Source organism: Amblyomma americanum, chromosome 5 (genome assembly GCF_052857255.1).
Source record: "Amblyomma americanum isolate KBUSLIRL-KWMA chromosome 5, ASM5285725v1, whole genome shotgun sequence".
Taxonomy (NCBI): Eukaryota; Metazoa; Arthropoda; class Arachnida; order Ixodida; family Ixodidae; genus Amblyomma; species Amblyomma americanum.
Window position 1 is genome coordinate 135,389,105 of NC_135501.1, and position 23,605 is coordinate 135,412,709.

The following is a 23,605-nucleotide window of genomic DNA, read 5'->3' on the forward strand; positions in this document are numbered from 1 at the left end:
GCAGGCCTTACAGACCCCTTTCCTACCCTTTCCATCCATCAGCCCCTCACTTCTCCACGCTGGACGTGGAGGAGCGAATTTCCACATCTTGTTGCCAGCAGCTACATCTAGGCGCCGAAGTCGGGGCACTGGTTTTATTCTGACGTTGCTGCAAGCTGCGCCGCTGCACGGAACAAAGGACTCGGCAGTAGGCGGCGCTTCCCATATTGGCTTTGAATCCGTTTTAGCATATGGCGCTTTCATGCACAAGCGATTTGGGCCGCTTTCACGGACTTTTCAAACGCACATGAGCTGGTTGTCAGCAAATTCGATGCCGCTGTAGCTTTTGTGTGCCGCTACGTTACAATTTTAGATTTCAAAGGCCGGAGGAATGCCTTCCTCAGTTTTATGAATTTCCCGATTTAACGAAATAATTCGTGGCTGCTCTTCATGAAGCTTCGTTACATCGAGTCGTAACTGTGTAGCCAGCAGCCATCAATGAACTGGTATACGCAGGAGCGTACGACGGAGCGGGGTGCGAGCATGAAAAAAGGCGCCAAAAACGGCTAGCCAGCTTTCGCGCATGATTTTGGGTTTTCTGTTGTGTGTAGAATTGCATTATTTGGCGCAGGTGTTCATGACAACACACTGCAGTGATTCAGCGATATTTTTTCATAAAATATAAAATAAAATAGCGATACTTCATAAGCGTTATTAACTTTTCTTTTTTTTCATTATATGACCTCTCTCGTATATTTACGTATCTTTTCATTACTCTGCAAACTACAATTTTGTCGCTTTCATATTCTTTTCGTAGTTTTCCTCCTCCCCTATACAAATGTCATGGCGGTGGAGAGTAATGAAAATAGATAAATCTACAATAGTTAAACCTAATCCATAAATTAAAAATTAAGTGAAGTGCAGAACGGGTGTCACCCTGTTGACCGCAACCTTCTCACTAAAATTATTGTTGCTGTAAAGATGGTAGAAGATGGAATTATGCCGTTACGGGTGTAGACAGGTTTGCGCTGTGGAAAGCACTATATGCTGAACATTTATTTGCAATACGACTGGTGACGTGAATACCATCTATTGTCGAATAACCTTTTCGAAAACCAGTCTTCTTGGTCGGTGCACCGAAGCATCTAATGTTGCTTTAATGCTATTCGCATCATAAATTTGCTAAATGCCCTCTCGGCTAATGACAGCTATGCATCCCAGTGAGCACTGAAACTCCACAGGACATCTAAGGGAGTTTAAGCGCCCATTCGGTGGCAGCCAGTCGAGACAACGTTCAAACTCTTTGCCATCATGGCATATGCAGGTACAGATCACGTTCATAAATTCCTAACAGTATATGAATACGTGCATAATTCAGTAGCTGCAGATCGGTAGATAATAAATAGCCTTAGGAACCCAGAAAGAGCCCGCATACCCATAAATACTGCATTCGGCCGATGCGATCTCTTTGGTTGGAAAACGAATGCTACGAGCTTGCGGCAAGCATTTCTTTTCCTTGAACTTCCAGCGCAGCCGACAGTGCGTGCCAGACGCTACACTGAGAGTCCGCAGAGGCTCGATCACAAGCAAGCTACGACCTTTATTCCTAATAACGCTAGAGCTTTCTAAGCTCGCTACAAAAAACGTGAGTATATCTCAGAATCATGACGCGTATACTTTGGAGGTGCTAACTGCGTGGTCACTCTGCAGAGCTTGATTCGAACGAGACGTCCGGGTATCATTTAATCCATATCAGGGTACCGCACTGGATACCGCAGGTGCATTAAATGAGAGTCGATTACAAGGTTAATCCTCGGGTTTTTCTGCTGTCCATTTGCGGCCTGATAAAATTTTATCCAGGTTACCCCAAAGAAGGAAGAATGCAGGACGCAGTGCTATTCAGGAGGGCCTGGACCACTAAGATAAAATACCACGTTATCAATGAGGGTCGGTCTTGAAGAAGAGTAGGAAAATATTACTTTGGCCAGAAGGACCTTGAAGAGTAGAAAATTGAGACACTTTTCATCCAGGAAGGCCTCAAAGAACAGGAAAATAGAATACGGTGTTATCAATGTTGGTCGATCGGAAAGAACAGGCAAACAATTGCAAAGGACGCTTAAGCTCCGCCTTAAGGGTATCGCGTGGTAGCAAAGTGGTTTAACTGCCATGCATGCAGAAGGTCATTCTCTACTTAACATTCATAGATCTCTGGAGTCCTCACACTCCTTCCTGGCGCAGTGCTGCAGCGGTTAAGCGATGCGCCACTGCCCTACGATGTGGCAGGTGCTTCCACAGGTGGCGCTTGTGCGACTCAGGTTGCTCTTCCCGAGCAACCACTAGCTACCGATCATTAGTTCCACCTGCCACTGCGCAGTTCGGTCCAGTGGGCAGATAGTGATCACACCACAAGGTTACGTGAACAATGTGGTCCACCTGCCTCCAACGTTGCTTCTCCGCGAATTTTTCGCGGATTTTTGGTTCACGGTCAACGACGCCGCAATTTGGGCACCACGAGCTCCTCAACGCTATCGAGTTAATAGAATACAAAGTTATTCAAGAGGACCTGAAAGCAGAATATAGAGTGCAGTGTCATCCAGAAGTGACTAGAATAAAGACCTAATACGCTATCAATTCGGGGCGATCGGGACGGATATTAGAAAATTTGAATACAATGTAATCAGGAGGACCAAGAAGAAAGAGTGTTGTTATCCAGGAGGCTTGGAAGTGCGGGAAAACAAAATACAGTATTATTAATGTAGGTCGATTGCAAGGTAAATAAGAAACAATGCTTTCAGGGGGATCTGGAAGAACAGGAGGGTAGAATATGATGTCTTCGATGTGGTTTGATCGGAAAGAGTAGAAAATAGAATGCAATGTTATCACTGCATTTTTTGGGAAGAAGAGGTTGATAGAACACAATGTTATCCAGGAGAGCCTGGAGAACAGGAAGATAGAATAACCTTATCCAGGAGGGTCTGAAAGAACAGGAAGGCAGAATAAAATGTCATCAGTGTGGTTTAAACGAGAAGAAGAGTATGAAAATAGATAGAATGTTATCAAAGTGAGTTGATGAGGGAATGAGAGTGATAGAACACAATGTTATCCAGGAGGGCCTGGAAGAACAGGAAGATAATATGCAATATCATCAGCGGGATTTGACCCGGAAGGATAGGAAAATAGAACAGAATATGTCATCAATGTGAGATGATCGGGAAGGGCAAGATAGAATAGATGTACATTTTTATAATGGAGGGCCTCGTGAACAGGTACATATAGAATACGATGTTATCAGTGTGGTTTTAAGGGGAAGAGTAGTAGGAAAATAGAAGGCAATGTTAGCTAGGAGGAGCAGGAAGAGTAAGCTAGGGTTTATCAAGGAGGTTCTAGAAGAACAGGAAGGTAGAATACGATGTTATCACTGTGGTTTTAAGGGGAAGAATAGTAGGAAAATAGAAGGCAACGTTAGCTAGGAGGAGCAGGAAGAGTAAGCTAGGGTTTATCAAGGAGGTTCTAGAAGAACAGGAAGGTAGAATACGATGTTATCACTGTGGTTTTAAGGGGAAGAATAGTAGGAAAATAGAAGGCAATGTTAGCTAGGAGGAGCAGGAAGAGTAAGCTAGGGTTTATCAAGGAGGTTCTAGAAGAACAGGAAGGTAGAATACAATGTCACCAGTGTGATTTGATTGGAAAGAATAGGAAAATAGAAAACGGTGTTATCAATGTGCTTTGATCTGGAAAAGGAGGAAAATAGAGCAGTGTTACCCAGGAGGGACTGGAAGAATAAGAAAGTATGCAATATCATCACTTTGGCTCGAACGGGTAGAGACAATAAAATGTTATATGCAAGAGGCCCTGGAAGAGCAGGAAAGCATACAATGTTATCAATGTGAGTTGATAGGCAAGGAGAGGAAGATAGAATGCAGTGTTCATTCTTTTGACATTCTACAACTGAAAGTTACAATTAGTGACGATATATGACTGAGAGCAGTACAGGCAGTGTCATCGAAGATTATCATACCAAAGGCGAAGCTGCTAAGGAAGCAAAGCGAAGAAAAATGGCAATGACCCACGGAAATACGAATAGACAGCGCAGCTGCGTGGTGATACTTCTCTCTGACAAGTGTGGTATCTTTGCTTTCGGTCATCGCACGACACACACGGGCGGAACTGGCTCAAGTCACACCTGCTAACGCCATTTGCACGGCTGCATATGCATATGTCCAGTCCATGGAAGGCTGCGCCCCCCCCCCCCCCCCCCCCCCACACAGCGCGAGCTCTCAAATTCTACAGAATTTGAAGTCAGGCCCCTCTCCCGCGCACTCCACCTCTCCTCCTACCACCCCGTCCCTGGCTTTCCTCGTTATCCTCCTCGAAACTTTATCGTCGGACTTCAGAATGGGCCATCAGCAAAAGCACCGGCGGCTAAGAAAAGGCATTTACCTATACGAGGAGGAATAAACTTTTACTTGGTTTATGTGGTTCGCGCGGCAGGACCTCTTCATATTCATGTCGACGTGTTTTCGCAGTTTCGGCTATTTTTTCGGCATTGCTTGCTTTATAGGTAAGAATACGTGTCAACTGCAAGCAATAACTGCTGTGCAGTAAAGTGCACAGTCAACGCTTACGTTGGTCCTCGTGCTTTCTGTTTTAACTTGGCGCGGTCACGCTGTGTGTCGAAACAAAACGGTAAATAAGATATATTGCAGCATAACGCGATCCACGATCCGTTATACAAGACCCGCTTCCGCGGGGCAGGCCTGCGCGCAGCTGACGGGAACGTGGCGCCATCTGGCGCCCTTAGGGCGTTCTGTGCACACGCAGTGGCGCCCCGCGGAAGCGGCTCATGGTAGCGGATCGCGCTATGCTATCTTTTTATTTAGCATAGCGCGATCCGCTGCCGCAGGTAGTCACTGCGCATGCGCAGATAGCCCTGAGTGCGCAAGATGCCGCCATATTCCAGCCAGCTGCGCACACGTCTGCCGCTTCGGGACCATTCAGCGCGTGCGCACTGGCAGGGCGTGGAAGCTAATCGCGGTAACGGCCGTGGAAAAAAATTCCTTATACGCGAGAAAAATAAAAAGGAAAAATTGCAGGTACGCACGTATACGAGGGTTCAACTGCTGCCAAAATGCATTCCATTCTATACCGACTGCCTGTACAAGGCCGTGTATTCTGTCAAGATCTGATACTTCTTTGTCAGTTAAAGGTCTCCTCGATTTGGCTGCACTTTCCGCACTAGTTCACAAAAGTGCCGTGTCAGTGTAGTGCCAGTTCTTGCGCCGCGAGTGTAGCCCGACACTAGTGCTGTCGGTGCAGCGGCCAAATCGAGTGCAGAAGTGCAGAAACTTTCGTCTGCTGCGGCCATGTACGTGTTGGTGTTTGTCGCGTGTTTTCACATATGCGCGAGAGTGTGCTAGCTGCATTGCACGGTGTGTATTTGCTCCAAGTGGCACATCTCGTGGAGCGGCTATGAACTTTGTTAATTCCAAAAGTGGTGAAGAATTTGACACCGTTCATTCCGTTGCGTTGTTTAAAGGGGCGCAGGCCGGTCGACCGTCACTGATTCAACGGGTGCTTCGAAGAGGCAACAATTAATTAGACAGGTTATTCAGACTACCGCTCGAGACGATCTTTTACAGTCCATACGCGTGATTCAGGCTGCTTCCGTCCTATCGAAAAGTGACTACGGTTGTCCGCCAAGAGTTGCCTGATCTATATTTGAACTCAACCGCGTTCACTTTCGGCGGACGGTGACAGCGACGTGACTGTCAGAGGCTAAGTGGCAGGCGAAGGTGTGGGCTGACGGCGACCTCAAGCCCAGTCGCTGTCGTAAGCGGAGGTACTGACGTCGCAGCGAGCCACAAACGTTGCGATCGCCCACGTATTATAAAACATCTCACAATCTGCCTCTTATGGAAGCGCTCCATCGTGCTGCGTCTATAATAATAATTGCACACAAAATAGAAATGGTGTAAGCAACGTGCAAGGCTGGACAGAAAGATGCGAACCCATACGCAGTACGTACTTCCGTACGTGCGCCATGCCAGCCAGTCGCTTACGCGCGTACACAGACACGCGCACACGCGCGCGCATACACACACATATACGCGCACTGTCATTTCAGCTGCTTGGTGAGGGCCCGGCGCAGATGCCGCGTCTTTCACGGGTACGCGGCCGTCACAAAACAAGCATGGCCGCGGAGCCGTCTGCTACGGAGCGCGCCAAGCACCTTGCACTACTTGCACGAGAAGAGAACTCGCCGGGAGGCTAGTGCAGCAGTGCAGAAGAACTCGTGCAGCACGAGGCCAAATCGAGTGCCGAAGTGCAGGTGGCACTAGCTGCACTGTCAAATCGAGTGCGAGAGTGCCGCACTTCCTGAACTGGTGCAGAAAGTGCAGCCAAATCGAGGAGATCTCTAGTTCCTGCATGCATGCAGGCAGTGCTCGCTCAAGAGATGATATTAATGCTTAAAAATACTCATAGAACGATTTCGCTTTTGTAACCCGCGATTCAGCGACTGCTATTTGCATTTATGAACATTCGTTATCAAATATTATTCGTCTTCTCTAGTAGGGTGCACGTGACGGAACCGTGATGTCACTCGCGGCGTCGCTGTGTTAGGACCACTGAGCGTGGTTAATTCGGGTGACGTCGTCCGTAACGTCACTGCATGATGGCCAATCAGCGCAGCGCGGTGTTACGCCAGCGCCAAGGCCGCCGAACTGGGAAATGTGCTCTTAACAGCTGTCGCTGTAAAGTGGGTGCGAATGCAAAAGTAGGTGTAAATCTGGAGTGCGAGCGATAGAATACAATTCTGCATTAAAATATCCGCCAATGACTGCGCCTGATCTGTGACTTATCTGCCATGGCCACAGTGGAGTGCTGAACTGTGAAAAAATTTGCGCAGCGCCCAATACACCTCACTCTATCTGCGCCGGCTTCAAGATGAATCCCATCACACCGCCCGGGTTGACTTCTGCACAGCGCAACGTCATCCTGAAGGCCAGGAGGCAGCATGGAACACACTTCATGTTCGCCGTAAGTGTGCACCTGGCCGACAGTCTGGTACCTACTTTGCCTTCCTTCCTTCCTTCCTTCCTTCCTTCCTTCCTTCCTTCCTTCCTTCCTTCCTTCCTTCCTTCCTTCCTTCCTTCCTTCCTTCCTTCCTTCCTTCCTTCCTTCCTTCCTTCCTTCCTTCCTTCCAACCAACCAACCAACCAACCATACATACATACAAACCTCTTTCGCAGGTGCCGCATGACGTCTCCAAGCACGGACTGAACTTCGTATTTCCAAGCGGCTTCGTCGCCAAATCTGCTCTCTCACTGGTCGTTGTGGTCGAAGCCAACCAACCGTAAGTGTTCGAAGAGGGCCATCCTTCCTAATGCACAGCTCCAAATGAGGGATCACAGAATTTGATAGAAACTTTTGTAACCTATTGGCATAATGCATGTGTGAATGTAGGCCTCTAGGTGCGAAGCTTACGGTAAAATCGCTTAACACCGTTCCGTGGTGCATTTCGGGCCTCCTGCATGCTGGGGATGCACCAAAGTGTTTTAAAGCGTTAGCATTAGCTCGATCCTCAGTTTCGCTCCCTCGTCGTCGGCGTCCACAGCGCGACAGCTGCCCCCTGAAGTTGCCCCGCCGCGGTGGCTCAGTGGTTAGTGCGCTCGACTACTGATCCGGAGTTCCCGGGTTCGAACCCGACCGCGGCGGCTGCGTTTTTATGGAGGAAAAACGCTAAGGCGCCCGTGTGCTGTGCGATGTCAGTGCACGTTAAAGATCCCCAGGTGGTCGAAATTATTCCGGAGCCCTCTACTACGGCACCTCTTCTTCCTTTCTTCTTTCACTCCCTCCTTTATCCCTTCCCTTACGGCGCGGTTCAGGTGTCCAACGATATATGAGACAGATACTTCGCCATTTCCTTTCCCCCCAAAACCAATTATTATTATTACCCCCTAAAGTTGCAAATTGGTTTTGAGGAAAGGAAAAGAGCAGCATCTGTCTCACATCTCGATGGATGCCTCAACCGCACCGTGAGGGAAGGGAGGAAAGTGAGACTGAAAGAAAGAGGTGCCGCAGTGGATGGCTCCGGAATAATTTCGATCACCTGGGGATCTTTAACGTGCGCTGACATCGCACAGAACGCGAGCGCCTTTCGCGTTTCGACTGGACTGTACTGCTCTTTTGGGAGCAATAAACGTTTGTCACCACCACTGCCATCGAAACGCGGCCGTATTCGAACTCGGGTACTCCGTCTCAGCAGCCGGACGCTGTAGCCACTAAGCTACCGCGGCGCGTGGCGACGCCAAGAGACCGCTCATTGCAAAGATCCATATTCTTGGATGACTTCATTTGATCTCAGCATGCATGGCTGTGCAGTAGAAGCTTCGAGCGAGCCAGATGGTACTGCGGACGCTACGAACAGAAAGAAATTAATAGCAGTTGTTAACATTGGGTCATCGTCCGCCGCGTTCTATATTACTCCGCTGGCCAATCACAATATATAGTAAACAAAATCAGCTTTTTAATGTTTGACTATATTAAACGTGCGTGGTATCAAAACTCTAGAGCTTTTATTCTTTTCTTGTGATTCCCTGCTTGTTTAGGGAACAAGAACAGTTTGACTACGGACTACATTTTTGTTGTGGAGGAATGAGGAATTGTCTGCGGCGATCCTCATTATCTGACTTTAGCTCCCCTACAGGGATGTGTCTGCACCACCTGCATGCGAAAGAAACTTTAGTGCGCGCGCGCTCGTGCTTAATAGAAATAAAAGGCAGCTTCTGTGCGCTGCTTTAAGCAAACAATGCAAAGCGCGCTGTTCTCGTCAAGCCTAGTTTTGTGTCGAGAGTGATTAACCACGGGGTATATGAAGCGAAAACTTAAAGGATTCTTTGGAATGAACCTGCGGCACAAATGCGCTCAGTGATGTTTTTTTTTTTCGTTTCGTGTCTTCAAATTCTGAATGTTCAGCTCGCTCTACTTGCTTCCGCCGTGTGTGCTGGTCACACGATTCTGTTACTCTTTCATTTTCCATTTCCACGGTGTTTCGGCAGTTTGGGCGCTGGGCTGCTGACCCCAAGGTCGCGGGTCGAATCCTGCAGCATTTAGATTTGGGATAAATATAAAAACGCATTTCGCAATGTCGGTGCGCGTTAATGAATCACAGGCGGTTGAAGCCAGAGAGTTTTATCACGGAACGCATTGCCGTTCCTGCTGTTGTCGTGCTTGCCTATAGCTGATGCTGTCGTACGGCCGTAAGTTAAGGCACATGGCGTATTTACCATATAATCTCGTTTAACTCGGAGTTCGCCTATACGGCATTGCCCACACTTTACGTATACAGCCTTTGGACGTTCAAGTCACAAGCCACTGCCACGTCATACATAGATTTCATGCGCTTCGATAGGGCGCGTACCCTTATTGCGCGCCCCACGTCCCGGGGTATACAGTCCATATCATGTAACCTGCAGAGCCGCATTGCTACTGCATGTGCATGACACAAGGCTATATAGTTCATATGTGGAATGGCGTCTGCCACCTTCGGCTTGGCAGTTATACGCGCTGCCAATTTATACGACGTGGGCCGAGTAAGTGCACATATATTGAAGGACCGTCGGAGAACTCTGTTGCCGCAGGCGATGGGTCATTATTTTCTTATAGCTGCAAATCGCTGCACAGATCGACGCACCGTTCGCTAAAGAGTAGGTGGCCGCACTGATGATAGATGGCGCTAATTTAAGGGTGCTGGTAGTTGGTGCTTGAAAGCTCACGTGACGTGCCTGCTGCCCGCTTTTGTTTCGCTTTCTTCCCAATGGGCACTGAAACTCCCTTGGATGTCCTGTGGATGTTTAGGACGTCCACGGGACGTCCAAGAGGGTTCCAGTGCCCATTGGGTTTCTTTTCGTGACGTCCTTTCCATGCGCAGCATGGAGATACAGTACGAGTCCAAGACGCACGAGAACAAGTACGTGTACGTGACTCGGAAGCCGAGCGGGGAGCTGGTGATTGGAACCAAGGACCTCGTATACAAGGTTCACCACCGCTACGACCTCGAGCTGACTGCTAAACACATCATGAGCCCCGGCGTGCACATCATCACACTCGAGCTTGACAGCTACAGCCGTTTCCAGGTGAACCAGCTGGCTCTCAATGCTTCAACTTACCCCCTGCTGTGAATACGAACAGCGTAGCGAGCATTACTTCTACGTACAGACGGGAAATATGAGAGGAAAGAAACGCTTAATTCGCCCTCAAGAACAAAGATTTTTTTTTTTTACTTCAGCATCTAGGATGACAGAGACAGGTGTTTGGGTTGGAATGATGGAGGAAAGGTCTACCAGAGGAACATGCTTCTGGCCTGTGACTCCACACTGCGGAAGGGAAAGAGCAGACCAACGGAGAGTGATGGTGGTAGATAATTGAGTTATGTTACAATGAGCTACACAAGGAGTCTAAGACACCTTCTTTCCTAGTACAATGAGCTGCATGAGGAGTCTAAGATCACCGCCCCTGATACAATGAGATATACTGGAGGGGTATGAGACAAATCCACTGGTATATGAGCTGCATAAGTATTCCAAGATAGTTCTTCCCCTTATAGGGTCTCTTCCCCTGATACAGTGAGCTACATGAGGGGTGTGAGAAAACTCCTCGCCTCGTATATGTGAGCTACATAAGTAGCCTAGGACACTTCTTCCCCTTATAAGGTCTCCTCCCCTGATGCAATGAGCTACATGACGGGTGTGAGACAACTCCTCCCTTCGTATATGAGCTACATAAGTAGCCTAGGACACTTCTTCCTCTTATAAGGTCTCCTCCCCTGATGCAATGAGCTACATGAAGGGTGTGAGACAACTCCTCCCCTCGTATATGAGCTACATAAGAAGTCTAGGACACTTCTTCCCCTTATACAATGAGCTACATAAGTAGTCAAGACACTTCTTCCCCTTATGCAGCAATGAGCTACATGAGGAGTCTGAGACACCCTAGCTCCTCTGTTACAATCAGTTACATGTGGAGTCTGAGGCACCTCCTCCCCTTATGAAATGAGCTATATAAGGAGTCTAGGGCACCTCCTCCCCTAGTAGGAGTCATCTTCCCGTTTAAATCCGCCTGTGCTGCATAACAAACAACGCATCGTGATGCGCGCACCAAACATGTGCGGACATTGAAAAGAACCTGTTTTCTTCCGAGTGGCAGCTAAATGCGTGACTCTTCAGCATAGCTGGGACCGCACTTCTTCCCGAAGACAGCTAAGACCGCGTAGTTTGAAAGCCGTTTCGTTGAAAGACGACAGCACGTTGCTGTTATAGTTTAGACCTAACACTCTATTAGCATTGCACGGGGTGACTTCCAATCGCAGAGTTGGAGCACTTCGGGAGCAACGTTTTCTGCTCTTTTCGGAGCAACTGTATTCCAAACGCAGATCAGAGCCACGGATCGCGTCTTCCAATGGTAGACAGGGAGCGGTTGCCGAGCCGAGATTGCTCCCTGGAGCAGTCGGGACTGCTCCGCCGAAATCGGCGGATCCGACCGGAAGTTTTCGTGACGTTCTTTTTAGCGGCGCTAGCAGCACCCCCCATTTCCGGCGGCTTGTCGCGTCCGCCGCGCCGTCGCCTCTCCGCGCTGCGTAGCAGACGATCACCTTCGCCCGCCGCTATGGACTCAAAAGTGAATCGCGCACTGGCGCTCGCTCTGCTTGACGACAGCGAGTCGGAAAGCAGTAGCTTGTCATAAACTTTAGGCGTCACCTCCATCTCAAAAGGCAGCGGGTGTAGTCTTCACCTCTTGCAGCAACGGTCGAAAAGCAGACGACGGCGCGCGCGAAAAGCGCGGGCAAGCGCAAGGAAGGGCGGGTACTTCCGCCAGCAGTTCGCGAGCGCCACCTACATGCTCTGGCCAGAGCAAGTGTATTCCAATCGCAATTTCAGGTCGGATTCGTGCACTCTGTCACAGAGCGTGCAGACCGCTCCGGGCTTGCGATTGGAATTCACCATTAGACATATAACTGATCGGTGCCCCGGTGCTGTCATCTCGACTGTAAACGTGACGGGTCAACATGCAGGCGCAGACGCTTAACATACTATTTAAGCTGAACTTACGATACGTGGACACAGAAGCCACGTTCTCAAGATCGCCCATCTACCCGGCACATATGTTCATTGGAGAGTTTTAGCATAGTGCAGACGTGTTAGTTAAGACGTATTCCGGATTACCGTGCGCCCGCTGCGCCATTGCGCGCGCGCATCGTCGCTAATCCGATATATGTCTACGCTAATACGGCTCCGCTATAGTTCTGTTATATCTCCGAAATCGTCTTTGCGCAGAGGATGAGCGCGGGAATCCCCTGTTGCGGCACACAGCGAGGCCACTCAGCCAGGAGAGAGTGCCTGTATAGCTGTACTCTGCAAGCATGAATTACCTCATAAGGGAGCAAAAAAAGGAAAAAACGGTTCTCTAGCGCGTTCCCTTTAAAAGTATACGGTATACTGCTCAAGTCCCGGGGTATACGTAGATTTCGATCACTAAATATACGGAATGCTTACTGTCGACAACGGAGGCAAATTCCCCCCAGAAAGCATAATAACTTGATGCAGTTAGACAGGGAAGGATATTTTTAAACGCGGCACCGGAAGTATTGAGGTTACCAGTAAGAGGAGACTCAAAGATAGGTTAAGATCTCAGTAACTGCAAGAACACTCCCCACATTTTGAAGAGGGTATCTGTTTCTGTTGCCAACCATAGGTATTCCATATTTTGAGTGAGGGCAACATACCCGGCTCCTTTACGGAGTTCGCAAAAGGACCATTTACTTCTTGCTCCCTATAGGGTAATTCGTGTTTTGAGAACGTGTGCCGCCTTGAGCACGATGCACTACACTAAACAGCGCACGGTTCGACGACGCAGGTGTCCATGGACGGAGGCAAAGGCATGATCAAGGCGCAGGTTAAGGGCACCGACATGGCCGTGTGCGGTCGCGTCAGGCACGGCTTTCCCTACTTCGACGACCCTAAGTCGGAGGCGCTCAAGAAGTTCAAGGTCTACGAGCTACACCACGCCTCCAACGACCCTAAGGTGCTCTTCGAGCAGATTGGAGATGGCAAGGTACACGATTGCTCGTACCATGGAGTCCATCACTGATAATCAGGAATGATGGAGGAAGGAAAGAATTTCATTATCAGCATCATCAGCCGGACTATGGCCACTGCAGGACAAAGGCCTCTTTTAGCCCTGTACTATGCCGGCTGCGGCCGCCTTACACCCGCAAACTTCTTAATCTCATCCGATTGCCCCACTTTCTGCCGCTCTGTATACGCTACGCTTACCTTTCTTCGCATTACATGCCCTTCCCAAGCCCATTTCTTCCTCTTGATTTCTACTAGGATGTCGTTAATCCGCGTTTGTTCCCTGACCTACTCATCTCGCCTCGAGTTATGACTTTCCTTTCCATAGCTCGCTGCGTTGCCCTCATTTTAAGCTGAACCCTTTTTGTTAGCCTACGTTTCTTCCCCACAGACGAGTACCGGTAAGGTACCAGCTGCTATATACTTTCCTATTGAAAGATCGCCAGAACCTGCCAAATGCGCTCCACCCCATTTGTATTCATTCAGTTATTTAGGAAATAATTTTGGAGAGGCCGTTACGTCACAAAGCCGGACGTGAGGGCTCCCACTCGCTAGTTGGCCGCCTTGTCAGCGCGCTTGCGCATGCGCAACAATCATGTCGCGCCGGGACGCCGCCAACTGACAGACACGCCGATGACGCAGACGACGCTGAACGGTGACGCCGCTGCACCCGAGTTTACTATTGGCAGCGCCATCAGCCAAAGACTCCCAGTAATCCCTGAGAAAACACGTGACGTCTAGCACACTGCCATGCACTTCGGTTCGCGAGGGCCTTTCTTAAGCTTTCCTTCCTCCATGCATGTCTGAACTCGAAAAGGACAGGAAAATGGATGGTGCACGGTTTGAGCATCCGCCTCGTGACGCGGAAGGTTCGGGGTGTCGGTCCGCAGGAGGGCATGGGTACACGCACCGGTTTTCGAATTCATCACATCAGTGCCGCTCAGCCCGTTTTTTCGCGCCCGCCTGAAGGTCCCCCGCAGCGACAGATGAGCAGGAAAATAAAGGGCAGGAGTAAAATGGAAGCCGGTTCTGGCCGGGCGAAGAATATGCCGTGTTGGATGCCTCGACGTTTCGTGACGGTAGCCAGGACAACGTGCGTAGAACACGCTGGGCAGCGATATGCTCCCACGACACATGTTCACAGACGATAATGGCAACCCACGCGTGCACACCGCACCAGCAGCACCTCGCGCGCTCGAGGTAGTCACGTGATCGGCGACCATGATTACTGATTTGCGGCCCCATCGCTGCTCGGACCGGAGGCGAGTCGCTGCGCCCGTGCTGCGCTGCCGCGAGCTTAGCCGGCTGCGTGTGCGGTCTGTTGGGAATTAACCGTGGCATCAGCCTACGCGTCCGAATTCCCGCGCGTTTTGTCTTAGCGAAGTACATGTGATCTTGGCAGAGCCGAATCGTCAGTTCGAGTGAACAGGAAATTAGAATACGACGAGTTCGAAATAATGAAATTGCACTGTTGTAGGATCCCGACGCCCTTTGTCGCGTGACGACGATCGAGCGTATGTATTCTTCGCGCGTGCCCTCGGTGCAGAGCGGGAGGACAATTGCTCTGCGCTGCGCATTTGGCCGCCTCGATACGCACACGCAACAGTGAGTAGGATCCCTGTGTGGAGACAGTGCTAAACGGACGCCGTTCTTGGCAGAGCTCTGGTTCTTGGGAGCATCATCATCGCGCGAAGTGCACGCGTGCAGCACTCATAATAGCTGGAGGCAATGGGACAGGGTTAATTGGATGGATATAGGAGAGGCCTTGTACTGGAGCGGACGTGGTTAGGCTGAAGATGATGACGAACCCTTTCGCTACCCCGCGGGAGGCTGGCTCTTGGACTACAGGCAGAGCGTGCCGCGCACCTCAACTCTTTTCAGTGCTGCGAGCAGGTGTTGACAGCTGATCGCCCGCAGCCAGTGTCAAATAGGCGGCGTACCCTTCCTTCGATCTGCACACGAGTCTCCGCTATGCTCAGACTCTGTATTAGCTATTCGGTATATGTGATTTTGATTACTTTTTTCAACTATAGAATCTTAATTATTGCTAAGTCTGTACGGTGCGTGTGCACGTCGTCATCGCAGGGGGCCAGTTACACGCTGCCGCCGTTCGTGTTCGTTGCTGCGGGTGGCGAGATCATCTTCGGCGGCAAGTTCCACCCACGCAGCGCCCCGACCGACAGGTGAGCTTCAGGAACCAGTGACTAACCGGGACGTCCCGTGCGCCATTTTGTGGAGCAGCGCGCAGCTTCAGCAGCGCATACTGGAGCAGGTGGCGATAAGCCTACTGGATATGCCTGCAGCCACTCGCTGCGCAACATGCACCTCAAAATGGCCGCCGCTGTGACGTCGGTGCATACTCCATATAAAGGCGTTTCTCCGGAAAGAAGGAGCGAGCCAGCGCGACGTGACCTCGCCTGAAAGTCCGCATTTTTTTCCAGCGACCGTCTTTCTGCGTTGGTAGTACGTGTATGCATTCCAGCTCGCCTAGCCTTGCAGAAATTTCTACGCACTGGCAAGACAGTGCTGTATGCGTGGTTGGGCCATCTCCCGCGTGCGGACGGACCCAGCTGGGTGCGTACGCGTTTGTGCGCGCGGCTCAAGCGGTGTGGCAGAGGCGATGTGCCGCAGAACTGCACGCATTGCTGAGGAAGCCGGCTAGCTGGCGCCGGATATAGACTGTGACTGGCGCGGCTGGTCAGTCATCGATGGGAAAGGGGATCGTCACGAGGATTGTGGCAGTTCTGATTTTGCAGCGACAAAGACTACGGCACCAAGACTTACTGAAGTACAGGCCTTCACAGACAGCACTGCTCCAGCTCGCATTCCTTAGTTCACGCCTTTCGCCACTAGGATATAAACTACCGGCAGTGTGGTGCCAATATATGTATAACTGGTGAGACAAATGGCGTCCTCTTATTTTATTTCAAAGAGGACATTTTTATCATTTATCCACGTGTCCATCACCCACTTCTCTACAGTAGGCGCGGTGGTGCTGAAGAAAGGAAATCAGGACACTCTTTCTGTTCTAGATCACAAAATGTTGCCTTATGGCTCTTTTCACTGCTGATTATGAGAGGGCATAGAAAGCCAAAGGAAACGTATCAAATCTGCAAGCACATAACAGCAGACGATGATGATTATAGCAGAAGAAAAGGGCAGCCTAGAGGTCTCAATGGCCAAAAGCTAACGAAAGTTGACACATGCAGTTCCATGGGACTGCACTATCCGTTCAGGTCTCTAGGTCAGTAGGTCTTAGACGGGAAAATTACATGAAGAGGTCCATGCTGATTGGTCAGAATGAAGTGATGTGACACATGACGTGCTACGCTGATCGGCTGGAATGGCATTCCCTGGTCCTAAAATAGTGACAACTCTCTTGACGTCATGGGCCTTCCAGCCGCCTTAATAGATTGCTAAGCGACCTTGTGTGACTCAACACTCTCGGAAAAAGGTGCACCTTCTCCCCTGTGTTTTCACTGCACAATCCGGCTGGCATGGGCCTTTCTAGCTGTGTCTGAAATTCGCGTAAACGACGTTGAGTCAGTTCTGTTTTTAGAAGCTCCCATCGGACCAAAATGTGTCATCAGTAATAAAATTCGCCCATTGGCTGGAGGGAAGTTCTTGATGCCTTTACTTAAAGTGACGTAACTACTGGTCAGGCGACGTCATTTCCCTCCAGCCAATGGGAATACTCCCGTCTAATGACGCCACTTCCCTGCGAATGGGCGAATTTTATGCCATATTTCCGGTACTTGTGTAGTAAGTATCACGAGCCGACCTTGATCTTAAAATTGAAAAAGACTCTTCATTCTATCCAGTTTACATTGTATACTTCTTAAAGGGACTACGAAATGGTGTACACTGAGGTCAGGAGAAGCGCACGAGCGATCGGTATTCCATCACTCGTCGCCACACCCCAAAGGTTTTTAAGCTACCTTTATAAACACTGAAGATATCAGCGATTAGAAATGATGCTCCTCCTCAGCCCTCTCAACTCATACACACCCACGCGCCATAAAAAGAAAAAAAAAACGGGTAGGGACTGCACTTCTCGCGCCCCATCCCGCACACGCCACCTGGGCACGTCCAATGAGAAGGCTCGCCCAGACTGCCCACTGACGTCATTAAGATAGGGCATACGCAGTGAGGCGTCGCACTAATCGGTTGCGAGCTACCGCAAGCCGTGATTTTCAAAAATTATTTATAAATTATATGGTCCATGTCGAGGTTTTAAATTTGACTGGAATACTCACAGAGGCCACCTCTGCAGATTTCATGCACTGGAATATGACCGCCAAAATCACTTTAGGGTCCCTTTAAACCTGCATGTAAAACGCGTTTGTTTTATTTACTGTAATATTCAAGATATAGTGAGCCAAAATTATAAGAGATCTGGCTCGAATTCACCTTTAATGATTAAGTGCACTTTTTATTAACAGATGCTGAAGTTTACCGCTTAGGACACATCGCGTACCTTCAAAGAAGGAAAACGAGGACGCAGCAGGCACGTATCATCTGTTGTGAGCTATGCAAACTCCACATTAGAAGATACTTGTACGAGAGGCCCAAGGAGCTGGCGCAAGCCTTTCGTGATGAGCCTTGGTGTTCATAAGAAGGAAGCCCGCGTCAACGGCTTTTTTCGGCGAACAGTAAATTGTTTCGACACGTACAGCTGTTCCACATGTTCAGGCAACGGCAGTAGCTGCAGCGCTGGCGTTCGTAGGGGCATCAGTAAACTTGTAGAAATGTTTTCCCAGAAAATTTTTGCTGCTATCTGAACACCCCACTGCAGAACATTTTTTTTTATGTGGTTCAGAGCAGTATGTTATTCTTACACCGTGGTTCAGACCTGGCGTGAAGGGAGAGGTTCAACTGTTCGGCAGCCCCGCCAGCGCTTCGTGTCGCGAACGACAGGTGGCGCCACCACCGCAGCGCTTATCCGAAAGTTATCTCATTGGTGGCTAAAATCAAGACAAGAGTAAAATTTCATGTCATGGCTAGGTGGCTTCAGCCACCGCCCGACTTAAAGGGTTTTGCGATATCTCGTAAAAGTTGGATGCTCAGATACCTATGCGAATTTCTTTAGAATAAAGATTATTGCTAGTAGTCTGAATAAGACAAGACTGTAGTTGAATTACTGTTATGAAATTACTGTGATTTAATTACCTTTCCCGATAACATAATTTAATGAATTCCTTTCTGGTCTAGCAATTTAGTAATGCAATGAACTATACTTTTCGGAAGTAAATTCGCAGCGAAAGAAACTACTCTCGTAATTACTTTCATGAACATGTGCTGTAGGGAGCTAAACGGAGACTGGGTCCCCTACAAGCTATTTACGGCGGCACAGCTCCGATTACTAGCGTCCATACATGCACTACTACACATTCTTCAGTCAAGCAGGAAGCTTCTATACCGCAAGAAAAAACCTTCAGCTAGTATTTCAAAATAATTCGGTCTTCATTAATAGTGCCGTATAATGGATTATACGGCTGAAGTGAAAAAAGCCTTTGGCCTGAAGACTTTTGGCCAAGACTGTACATAGAACTGCTGTGTCGTGTGCCTCCCCTCTTGCAGGATACCAGTGTATTACGGTGGCAAGCAGGCGGCCGGCCTGCGCGGTGCTCCTCTCGACAGCCAGTCGTGGGTGGTGTTCAAATTCTACACCACCTTTTTCACCATCTACGTGGCGAACACGAACGAGTCTCCAACGGTGATCAAACGCGACGCCGTGAGCAAGACTGCCGGCGACACAGAGACCCACGTCAGCGCCATCACCGTCAGCCGCAACTTCCAGGTCAACAACGTCCACGTGGTGCGTATATATGCACGAACATGGTCCAAGGTGCTAGGCGGGATCCGCCTTTTTTACATGGCTGCTTTGCACACACGTGTCTGTCCTCTTCCGCCTCCATTAGGTGAAAACCATGATGGAAGAAGAGAAGTCAGGGGTAATAACGTTTTTTGAAGCCGGCCGTGAAGGCTCCCCCCTGCAACTCCTCCCCCCACTTAGCCGCCGTCTCAGCGCGCTTGCGCATGCGCAGCAGACAATGGAACAGACTTCCAGCAGTACTTGCAAAAGGACGTGACTTCCAGCGCACTTTTCGGCGTGCAGCGCGGGTATCAAGGGCCTCTCCTGAGCTTCCCTCCCAGTATATTAAGAAAACGGGCCGCCAGCTTCTGCGCATGCGCAGTTCACGTTAATGCCTGGCGTAAGCAACAGACGGCGGCAGCTGTCAAGCACACACCTGCCACTTCGCATTCGCAGACGTAGCTGGCGCGCTGTGGATCCGAATCGCGCCTGCGGTGTCCAGGTGCGTTTGTCTCCACCAGTTTTCTGGGTGGCAGACGAATTTTTCCGCACTCCCCAGAGGACGCCACATTTTGTGAAAAAGGTGGATTGCCGCCCCTTTACGTCTGCATGCCCTCTTGAATTATGTCCACTGTAAGAAATGCTGTGTGGTTCCAAGTCGCCTGAAAAGAGATCAACAAGGGACGGCGCCACGATATTCTTTTAGTGGGATGGCGTGAAGCATTTGGAGGGGGTGCACTACACACTAAACACGAATACACCAATATGGGAGTAAAAAGATAGTAAGCTGCTTTCTCGCGCACTATAAAAGGGAGTGGACTAGAGGACAGCTTACTCCCCTTTTTTACTCCTTTGTGTTTAGAGTGATAGTCAAATTTTTATCATGCATAATCATAATAAATGCTTCTTCTGTGGCATTGTTGCTCATGAAGACATGCAAAACTAATGAAATGAACAAAATATAGCAGTGAGAGCTGTATAGTACGCTCGATTTGCAGAAATTCAGCATCGAATTCCAAAGGAACTGCTCTGCAAATTTTTTGTGTGGTTGGACAAATTCTTAGGTGTGGCAACCGAAACTGAGGATAGAGAAAGCAGTGTAAAGAAGGAAAATAACTTTGCAGATACACACTCGCGAAATGGTATGTGTCGCTGTAGCAGGAATGTATTCACACCGATTCCGTTCGTGACTGGTTACGATTGTTTCTCATATTCTACCAACACTAACTTCCTTCTCGACTTCTTCACATCTTTCTCTTCAGTCTCACCAGGATAACGTGAATAACCTATTATCCTAACTATGTGGACACATATAGGCAAAAGAAATTGTGCTTTTCAGATGAATCCAGTCCAATAAAATAAATGATCCAGTCGTATTTATTTGGCTGAAAACATTCCAAATGTGCAATTTGGAAAGCCCAATTGAGCCTAGTGTTTTTTTCTTTGCCTGGGACGGGAACCAAACTAATTTTCTAACGCGATTGAAAAACATAGTGCTAATTTGATTCAACTACTGAACCAATGGGAATGAGCGCTGCGTTCCTAAAGGGACCAAGAAAGGGGGTCTCAATAGAGCTGCGATATGTCTGGGATGTTAAGACGACGGTTAATAATTACCCCCCAGCAAGAATTATTTTAATATGTTTTGTGGAAGCTATGCAGACGAAATTTGAACTTCCGCGTCTTCGCGCCTTTCTCTCTCCTCTCGCATGCCAAAACGGCAGCGCTCCTCCGCCGGCCCCACTCACTCGGCCCCTCCCCTACCTCCGCCGGCTGCGGCGCGCAGAGTGGCCGCGACCGCGGTAGCGCGTGACGTCTGAAAGAGTTTGGCGCTGTGAACCAATGATAACCCCCGGCTGCTGACGTCACTTGCAAGACGTGACGTCGTCTGCCAGGTTTTCGTGCGAAATCCCGGCACTGCGTGTCGCCGCGAGGTGCGAAAGCGGGAGTTTTTAAAATTGTATTGTAAGTTTCTCGCTCGTTTTTGAGGTCTCGCAAGCGGCATGCACGCTCGGTACCCGGTACCCTACATAGTGCAAGCATTTTAAAGTCAAGCCCAAACACCCCTTTCTGTGGCCCTTTAATTGTACTATTCATCAAACTTTATTGGAAAGGCTGGCTTCAGGTGGGGAAAAGGGAGTGTTGGATGATAGCTGATTTGCACAAAACTTATCATAAGAGGTAACGTTTCTGAAACGGCTATAGACACGTTATTTTATAGTTGCACGTTTGCTTCTTTAAATCATGCATTAGATATTAGGATACATGAATCATTGCGTGACCTTCGTCTGCGACTGCTAAATCCATTTCTTCTCATGCTGTCTCGGTTTCCAGCCGACAAGGGCTGTGACATGTAGTGGACTTCAGGCCGCGTGAGGCACAAAAAAAAAAAAACCTGCAATATAAGTGGTGATATCCAGATCTAATCCATTGCAACACTTAAAACAGCCTGTTTGAGAGCTGGAATGACAACAAAGGACGTATCAGCAGTTACAGTGCCGTTTTCTTCGTGCCTCACCCGACCCAAAGGTCAACTACGTCACATCCATTTTTCGATTGATGGAACCAGAACAGCCAGAAGAAATTCAGTTCAAAATTATTTAACGGTCATATGTAAATATCATGCGGTGATCCATGCACATTAATGAAATGAACTATTTCAATGAATACGCAAGCAAAAATATACTGTCTAGTCCTTCAACGGGAAGCTATGGGACAGAACCATTGAGAGAACGAAAACATGCCACAAGCCCTTTTGGCAACATTCTCTTTGAGTAGCATGTGCATGTGAAAGTTCTTGACCCCAAAATAATATGACTGCGATCGACGCCGCCTACCCTTGAAAGAAGTCCCTACTATCGCTGTCAAACTCCCTGGCATTTTATCAAACTTTCGGTTCTTAATCAGTTTAATGTCTTTTGAGGACACAGCGTGAAGAGACACGACAAACGAAAGGCGTGCTGATGACAAAACGGGTACCTTGGCTATTGAGTGACTACCGTTGCACGCGGGAATTACCCGGGAGGTGGAGCTTCCTGACCTGCCAGAGTGGCCACGGCCATCGTAGCTGCACGACTTCAGAAAGATTTGGCACGACGAACCAATGATAGCCCTCCACTGCTGATGTAACGAGCGCTGCACGAAACGTGGCTGCGCGGGGATTCAGGTGAAAGCCCAGCACCGCTGGTCGCCGCGAGGCGTGGAAGCACTAATTTAAAAAAAATATATTGAAAATGACCGGCTCGCTTTTGAGGTCTTGTACGCAGCATGAACGCTCGGTGGCCTGGACTCTACATAATGCAAGCGTATTATAGGCATCCTCAAACACCCTTTAAATCTTTCTTGCAACCTAAACAAGAAGTTAACTGCGAGATGAAATTATAAGCTCAATAATTTTGATGCCTCTGGCTTGTTGATAGAGTCAAACATTAAACACAGTTTGTTAACTGTTAAGATTAGTCAATAGAGGACGTCGAGGACCACGGCTCACTGTTACCAACTGCTGTTAAGTTGTATCCTACTGTAGTTTGGTTTTTACGAGCAACAGTTTTAAGAATCCACGTAAATTCAGATTCTTTAATGGCACATTCTTTTTTTTTGCTATCTTTAATCCGTTAATTCTATCAAACAAGCACGAACACACGAATGGAAGAAACCCAGTAGCAGGCCTGCCTCGCAAATTTGTTATTTAAACGAGGTTCGAACCCGACCGAGGCGGCTGCGTTTTTATGGAGGCAAAACGCTAAGGCGCCCATGTGCTGTGCGATGTCAGTGCACATTAAGATTCCCAGGTTGTCGAAATTATTTCAGAGCCCTTCACTATGGCACCTCTTTCTTCTTTCACTCCCTCCTTTATCCCTTCCTATACGGCGTGGTTCAGCTGTCCGCAGATATGAGACAGATACTGCGCCATTTCCTTTCCTCCAAAAAGCAATTATTATTATTCAAACAAAACATTTACAGGCCATTCAAATCAACCTTACTAGAATGTTCCAGAAACGTTGATCTGAATGGTGTGGTACATCATGGTTGGGCCCAATTTAGAATTTATTAACTACTTGTGCGTCTGTTTTTATTTCATTCCGCTGAGTGTCCACAACCTAATCTTATGGCTCTTACTTTTTCCCGTTTACAGTACACAGGCCTGACCCAATCACCTGTGCCGAAGTAGAGCCCAACAAGCCTGCCCTTCACCGGTGTGACACCTCGTAGGGCACGCCCCATACGTCCCGCAAAATATGGAACATCTCTGGTTATGGGAATAAACAGGCATTTACTATACGTGTGGCTCCGAGTTTCACACAATTTCCCCTTGCCCAGAATGCTATTACACTATGACAGACACGGGCCCGTGTATGTGCTTCACTGCCACCAGTCCTGTTGGGGCTGTGCAAAAGCCTCTTCTGGGATCTAAAACCTGCCCTGCACCAGCCGTGGTAATTACGCATAGCACAGCACGTTTCGTTGTTGTGATCCGCTCTTGCGCACCGCCAGTGCGCATGTGCTGATTGGTCCCGTTGCGGCAAGGCTTTCTGTGCATGCGTAGTGGAAGTTCGCGGAAGTGGATCGTGCTTCGCTATATCTCTCGAATATCAGCAAACTTCCCTGCCCCATAATGGTATGCCCTGTGCCGCCTCCTGCTGTTTTTTCCTTAGTAAAAATTGACACTACATATACGCAG

At 48.8% G+C, this 23,605-nt stretch overlaps 1 protein-coding gene across 1 annotated transcript; it reads left to right on the forward strand.

Annotated features, from left to right (window-relative positions):
- Nucleotides 1-1,477: 1,477 nt before the first annotated feature.
- LOC144135058 (uncharacterized) lies at nucleotides 1,478-23,205 on the forward strand. The gene is made up of 8 exons (XM_077667817.1): nucleotides 1,478-1,624; nucleotides 6,887-7,017; nucleotides 7,230-7,333; nucleotides 9,911-10,115; nucleotides 12,892-13,089; nucleotides 15,195-15,292; nucleotides 18,690-18,927; nucleotides 23,060-23,205. The coding sequence occupies exons 2-8, from the start codon at nucleotides 6,925-6,927 to the stop codon at nucleotides 23,093-23,095; spliced, it is 972 nt and encodes a 323-aa protein (XP_077523943.1). The 5' UTR covers nucleotides 1,478-1,624; nucleotides 6,887-6,924; the 3' UTR covers nucleotides 23,096-23,205.
- Nucleotides 23,206-23,605: the final 400 nt, after the last annotated feature.

Excerpts from the sequence above, each read along its gene's own strand:
- LOC144135058 (XM_077667817.1), top strand. The coding sequence starts at position 6,925 with ATGAATCCCATCACACCGCCCGGGTTGACTTCTGCACAGCGCAACGTC. Across the intron at positions 10,116-12,891 it reads ACAGCTACAGCCGTTTCCAG|GTGTCCATGGACGGAGGCAA; the intron begins GTGAACCAGCTG and ends TCGACGACGCAG. Across the intron at positions 15,293-18,689 it reads CGCAGCGCCCCGACCGACAG|GATACCAGTGTATTACGGTG; the intron begins GTGAGCTTCAGG and ends CCCCTCTTGCAG.